At 41.7% G+C, this 7,500-nt stretch overlaps 1 protein-coding gene across 1 annotated transcript in view; it reads right to left on the bottom strand.

The window, feature by feature from the left end:
* si:ch73-139j3.4 (CD82 antigen) overlaps positions 1-6,992 on the bottom strand; it is an 8,276-nt gene extending 1,284 nt beyond the window's left edge. Inside the window, exons 1-6 of the mRNA XM_044359460.1 lie at positions 6,804-6,992; positions 4,744-4,822; positions 4,530-4,642; positions 3,803-3,877; positions 1,992-2,087; positions 1,717-1,902 (exon numbers count right to left, since the gene is read on the bottom strand). Coding sequence (XP_044215395.1) covers positions 1,717-1,902; positions 1,992-2,087; positions 3,803-3,877; positions 4,530-4,642; positions 4,744-4,822; positions 6,804-6,869 — 615 coding nt within the window. The 5' untranslated portion in view covers positions 6,870-6,992. The remainder of the gene's footprint in view (positions 1-1,716; positions 1,903-1,991; positions 2,088-3,802; positions 3,878-4,529; positions 4,643-4,743; positions 4,823-6,803) is intronic.
* Between the last annotated feature and the right edge of the window lie 508 nt (positions 6,993-7,500).

The following is a 7,500-nucleotide window of genomic DNA, read 5'->3' as shown; positions in this document are numbered from 1 at the left end:
TAGGAATTTAAAATATATCTGGTATCTAATCCGCCCCCATAGTCTAGAGAATTGGGGCAAAGTACATTAATTTGCTGTTTTTAATGTAAAATGAGCCCAGATTAAAGAGCATACAGTAAACATCATCTACGTTCTCCGACTACAATAATCACACGGAAAGCAGAAAGATGCAGCTGATCCCCTTTCAACAACTACGATTTCATTTAGGAAGGGTATATATATATATATATATATATATATATTACTATAGCTTCAGTGTCTGTAGAATACGTCACATTACACCGTTCACTATAGTTTCAGCGTCTGTAGAATACGTCTCATTACACTGTTCACTATAGTTTCAGCGTAGTGATGTGGTGTTTAACTTATTTGTGGTCAGTTTCCGTGCTGACAGGTTGGAGGTTTGTTTGTTGGTGTGTGTTTGGCTCGTTTGGGGAACTTGGTGATTTTCTTCAGTTGGAGCAGTGACAGTGGGGTTTAACTGGCGGAATAATCAATATAATCAGTAAAGAAACCCGTCCTGAAGTATCCTGAACCAGACTCACCAGGCCCGTCAGAAAGAAAGCTGCTTTCACTGCACATATTATTCACTTTTCACAACTGAGCACACGCTTCTTTACCTTTTTCTGTCTAAACTAAATATAAATGAAATTTATAATGAAATGATATGAAACGTTCTATTATTCATGGTCAAATGATCAAAGTCAGACTCTGTGTAGAAAGACAGAGCTGCAGCAGCAGCTGTCTGTGTGAACGCCGCAGGCCTGCGAGACGCAGCTGTTCCGGTCGAGGCTGCGTGTCCCCGGCTTTACGTCACCAGCATTGATCACATCACCGGTCTGCGAGACCCACATGTCGGCTGTAAAAGTAACACTAATGTTAGCCTACGTGCCAGACCGATGACATTTTTCAGTCTCGTTAGCTTTAAACTTGCTTACTATAAGCTAATCGGCTGCTTGTTTGGTGACGATGAGTTTAATTCTTTTTACCTTGTTTGCTTCCTCTGAGGCTGTCTGAGTCCTGCATGAGTCGTCTTATTCTCGGCAGCTGTCTTTGCTGTCTTATTTGCTGCGGGTGGCATTGGTGACGCTCAGGATTTAGCGTTGCTTTCTTTCTAACAGTTGGAGCGTTTTTACATTTACATTTACATTTTTCATTCAGCAGACGCTTTTATCCATCAGAAACAGATACAACACAAGCAGGGATCCAGTCAGGAGACAACAACACCAGTAAGAGCCATAAAGCTTCAGATAGAGTCCAGTAGGAGCGTTTTTAATGCAGGAACAGGACTGCGTGGCCTCTGCCAGGTATCATAACAGCGCTGTTTGTGTGAGTATTAGAGACGGAAATGCAAATTGAATGAAAATAAAATGATGGCTTTAAGTGGGATTGGGAAATGAGCCTAAACTGGTACATAGAAAAGATTTTTTTTCGAAATCTTCCGGTAATTTTGCCCCCTGTTAGTTTCTGATATTGACAACATAACATACATAACGTAACATAATATACATAACGTAACGACAAATGTAACATTACGTAACCACATAACAACAACAAATATAACAACTGCACATAGTTTAATACAACATGAAGTAACATAACAACAAACCTGAGAAAACGTATAAACACAACAATCTTTACTCATCTGCACTTTATACAGACATGCAGTAAACACTGTGTGTGTGTGTGTGTGTGTGTGTGTGTGTGTGTGTGTACCTGATCATATGAGCCATTTCCTCGTCCAATCAGCGGCCCAGTGGAGTTTTCGGAGCACCAGGATGAGTTGGAGCTGGGACGACTGGAGTTAAAACAGGAACAAGGAAGTACGTCTGTCCAGTTGTAACTCTTGATAAAAGAGTTCTTCAGCCAATCATCTGGGCCCGTCCTACCACAACACTGCCCCTGTGAACAGTTGGTAAATAATCCAATAACTATTCAAATTCACTCAGTTAATACATACATTAGTGAGCACCGAGTGTGAGAGGACTCACGTAGTGCTGCACATTGTCCATCAGTCCGTCCTGTCTGTCTCTTTGTCCGTACTTAACGATGATCTGATCCACCGTTTCGTCCAGACTCTCCTTGATCTGATCACAACACGTCACAGGTTAGAGAGCACAGCAGCTCATCACAGTGAGCAGTGTAGCTGCATCATGTGACGCTGGACGCATCATCCAGACAGAAGAAGTCGTGGTTCAGTGTTCAGTCCAATAGACTGATAGACAGATAAAATTGCTGCTCTTTTATATAATTATTTCACTGTAATGTTACAGTAATGTCATATCAAGTGGATATCTGACACATTTACAGTCTTTTTAGCATCAAATTCCCTCTTTGTGTTTCCTCGGACAGTGTTTCCCTGTTGAGCTGCAGGTGGAAGTATAGTAACAAAAAGAGGAACTTTGGCACTAAAAAGACTGTAACATTGAAAGATATCTACTTGATTTGACTCATTTGGACGCTGAAGCTTCATATTAGCTTCAGACTGTGGATTTTGTCCTCCATCACTTCCATTGTAAGGTCATTATGAAGGGATCTTCTATTCAGTTCAATTCAATTCAGTTTTATTTATATAGCGCCAAATCACAACAAAAGTCATCTCAGGGCACTTTTCACATGGAGCAGGTCTAGACCGAAATCTTTAATTTACAGAGACCCAACAATTCCCCCATGAGCAGCACTTGGCGACAGCAGTAAGGAAAAACTGAGAAGCAGAACAACAACAACAACAACAACAACAACAACAACAACAGATACATGACTAGCAGCAACAAACGGCAACAACAGCAGGAACAGCTGGAGAAGGACAGAAGTAAGACATCAACATGTCAGCACGGGGAACTCCGGGGAAGAAATCCGCCGACATGAATAACAATCGTACCATATTTATGTTTATTCTTAGCCAGCAGTTTTAAATTTGACTCAATGTCGCCCGCTCTGGCCCCAGGAGTACATTTAACTATGGCTGCTGGTGTCGATGACTTCACGTTTCTGACTATGGAGCTGCCAATAATCACAGTTGGTTTCTCAGCAGGTGTGTTACTGAGGGGGGAGAACCAGTTAGAAACATGAACTGGTTGGTGGTGAACCGTGGGCTTCTGCTTAGGGCTATGCTTCCTTCAGACAGTCACCCAGCCACCCTGGCTTCCCGGCTGCTCGGGAACTACTGGGGGGGTAGGAGCTAAGCTAGGTCGGCCCACACCGGCTACTGGGGGCTGGCTAACTACATTAGCGACTGATTGGTTTTCCGTGGTGCGGAGCCGCGCTTCCAATTCACTGAACCTCGCCTCCAACACTGCAAATAAACTACATTTATTACACGCACCACTATCACTAAAGGAGGCAGAGAAATAACTAAACATATGAAACACCGAGCAAGAGAGAGCAGGAGAGCGAGAGGGAGAGAGAGAAGCCACCGCTAACTGCTTAGCTTAAGTTAGCTGCTAATGCTAGCTGTTGAGCTAAAATAACTAACAACTGTGCGATTAGCGAGAAAAGTCGCTAAAAGAGACAAAGAGCTAAGAGTGCTTGTGTAGAACTAGCGAAAGTTTAAATATACAGCAGGTATTAATCCACAGTAATGTGAAATATAGCAAAACCAACTGAGTTGAGAGCAGCAACAACGCTAACAGTAAACACAGTCGCCAACCGGAAATGACACAATACGCTTACCGTAGCACGTCAGCCAAAAGGTCTAATGGTCGGTATGAACGGGAGGAATGATTACAGCAAGAAAAATAGGTTTAATGTTCATTTGATGACTGACTGATGGTTTAAGACACACTTGAACAGTATGTCTCACCTTCCGCCTGTTAATGAGCAGCAGCAGTGTGATGAAGAGCTGACCCAGGACCAGCACGATGAGGAGGCCCATGTACTGAGGAGGAAGAGCAGAGGTCAGACAGTGTGAACGGTTAAAGCTGTGTTCATATTTATCCACTAAATTAGGGTTTAATTGTCTTAAACGATGGACTGTGGTGGATGTGAGGCGTCCATGTTTATGACTTTTATATCCTGTGAACATTATTTAAAGAATAAAAGCTTGTTTCTTCTTCTCTGTGCACTTTGTTCTAAAAGTTTCTCTGAGCTCAACTTAAATCTCAGTTTAACACCTGGACCCGCAGGATTGATGACATCACAGCGAGTTTGGAGCCAATCGTGGTCCAGTATTCAACTTACACAAGTGTGATGTGGAAACTTGAAGCCTCCAGTGAACAAACACTGAGAATGAACTGGTCCATTAAAAGTCCATTATGTTTACAGCTTCACAGATTCTGGATGTTTATATGACGGAGAAGGAGGAGATGATGTTTTAAAGTGTTTTGTGGAAAAAAACTATTATTCTTCAAGTGTTTTATGTCTTAAAACATGTTTTGAGGATCTTTAAATGTCATTATAACAAATAAAACCCTGTGAGATATTGCTATTAATTAACTGGTAATTTCGGTAACTCCTACATGACATGAACGTGGCATCAGCCTCAGATAAACACTTCCTGTTATTGATCACAGAGCATCATCATCACTCACCATCAGCAGCAGGAATCTGTTCTCACTGTGAGCTCCTAAACATCCCACAACACTGACCACCATCACCACTCCACCAATCACCAACAGCCCCGCCCCCACTGTCCTCAGCTCCACTGGATAAACACACACACACACACACACACACACACACACAGATGTAGATGATCACACAGAGGTCACATGACTCATCTCTGTTCCTTTAATGTTATGTTACCTGAGGAGACGACGGTCAGGAAGCTTCCACTGTCAAACAGGATCCAAACTGCACAGCCAGCTACACTCACACCCAGAGCCTGCACACACACACACACACACACACACAGGTCAGAGGTCAGAGGTCAGTTATCACTTCTTCATCACTTCTTCTCACATTAACCCCTTAACAATCCTTTAAGTTTCTGTAAAATTAGCCTAAACTGCCTGTCCAAGACACTCTTAAAGTACGTTGAAAGCTGTTCTTGGTCAGGCTCTGGCTGCGACTACATGTACAGTTTTGGTTTGTCTCTTTTGAAAGCTAATACTTTCTCAGCAGTCAGAATCACTGTAAGTGCTGCTGGCATTGAGTAATAGAAGGTTTCAGCCTGGATATTTTTTTATAAACAGACGCCTGCTGATGAACTACAGCTGGGACTTATTAGCTGGAAAACACAACGGGACCACAGCATGGAGCCTTACCTAGTCTGAGTTCAAATTTAATAACAATAACATAGAAAGTGGATATTTTACATGTTTTTCTGAGGGCGTCTTGCAAAAAAAGGCCATTTAGAGACACCAAATAACCCCTGCTTCAGAGTAACTGGAGCATAAACACAGTAAAGTCTGTGTTCCCTTGTTGAAACTAAACTTTTTCCATATAACAAGTGCTATGGTGGAAACGTAGTTCTATAAGAAGTAACACACAGCAAACCAATTAAATTTACATAATTTCCATGTTGTGGCTTTATAGAAACCATTGAAGCTGCATATGGTCGTTTTTGGCCTTTCATTGGCTACTGAAGCTCCAGTCATCAGTAGAATCTGTTCTTATTGGCTCGGTCTTTATACAAAAGAAGAGGAGCAGGCGTTTCCTTTCAGTGTGGACTCTTGTTGGGTACTGTAGGCTGTGGACAGGATGTGGAAGCTCCTATTGGGTCGAGTGAGGTGTTAATCGAAAGGTCAGAGTGCAGCCGCCATTTTGATAAAGAGATGTATTTACATGCTAACTCGAGTTAAGACAGAAAATATGTGGGAGATCAGGACATCTGTCGGCTAATTTGAAATGATGTAATAGCCGTTGGTGGATATTTATTGCTGTAATAATGTGTTTTGGACTAAATATTTTACTGGATTGGATCGACTGGACCTTTGCCAATGTAATAAGACCACTGTTGTCGGAGTTGTATCAGTCAGTCAGTGATATGAGGCATTTGTTCGTTGGTGGTCCGACAGAGGCGTAAAAAATTGCTATACATTCGCTTTGCATGCATATGTATGTTTAAATGTGTTTTTGAAGGTTATTTTTCAAAAATAAATTTGTTTGGTTTGTATTCTATAAAAGTGGGTCGCGACTTAATGACCATGGGAAAATGTGGGTCCCAGGCTGAGACCAGTTGAGAACCCAGTGATATTTCCATTAATGTCTGGTTAACTTCCACCAGGATGATTGACAGTTAATTTTTTCTTTGAAGGTGGGGTTCAAATATATTTATATATTTATATATTTTATCATTAGATTAATTCATGTACATAATTAAACTATTATTTTGTTGGCAGTTTAACTTACAGATATATAGTCTGCTACTGTGTTCATGTAGGATCTTTAACACTTAACTCTTTCATTTCCCTTTGGTATTATTTAAGTATCTGTCTATGTCCACCTGCTGCAGTGCAGAAAAACACGACAAGACAAAACCAGTTTCACTCTTCACAGACTCATCTTAGAGCTCTGGAACTGAATCACATGAAGTCTGTAACGTCTCAATCAAACCATCATTTAAAACAGTGATATTTTGGAGATATTAATAAATTCCATTTCAGTGGAATCACTGTGATCGGATCAATCAATTAAAAACAGCAAACATGCAGGTTACAGCTTGTTTCATATCATCAGTAATTCTGTTTTTCTCTCGGCTGACAAACCTGAACTGACTTCATTGATATATTTAAATTGTCAGTATGGCAGGTTTTAAAAGGACGACTCTGGTTTCTTGATCAGATGAAGAGAGAAGTTCGAGCCGTTTTCTTGTTGAGTGACTTGAATTTTACAAACTGAGACATGAAAGAGTTTAATCTCACCAGGAAGATGCAGTTAAAGACTGTAGAGCAGAACCTCAGAGCCTGAATCTTCACCTCCAGCTTCATCTCTGCTCACTCAGCAACAACAAGAACAAGAACCAGCAGCAGCTTCAGGTCCTGGTCCTGGTCCTGGTCCTGGTCCTGGTCCTGTGCAGTGGAACCACAGCAGGTTCTTCAGGGTTCTCCGGCAGAATCCAGCAGAGAAAAACACCTGAGATCAGAGTTCACTGTTCACTTTCCTTCCTTATTGTGTCTAAACATTAAACTGGTCTGCATGTCTCCAAGGAAACACACACACACACACACACACACACACACACACACACACACATACACACACACATACACACACATACACACACACATACACACGCACACACACACACACACACACATACACACACACATACACACACACACACACACATACACACACACACATACACACACATACACACACACACACACACACACATACACACACACACACACACACACACACACACACATACACACACACATACACACACATACACACACACATACACACGCACACACACACACACACACACATACACACACACATACACACACACACACACACATACACACACACACATACACACACATACACACACACACACACACACACACACATACACACACACATACACACACACACACACACACATACACA

This window comes from Thunnus albacares, chromosome 8 (genome assembly GCF_914725855.1).
Source record: "Thunnus albacares chromosome 8, fThuAlb1.1, whole genome shotgun sequence".
Classification (NCBI taxonomy): Eukaryota; Metazoa; Chordata; class Actinopteri; order Scombriformes; family Scombridae; genus Thunnus; species Thunnus albacares.
The sequence above is the reverse complement of the archived record's forward strand: the minus strand, read 5'-3'. Positions and strand labels throughout refer to the sequence as shown.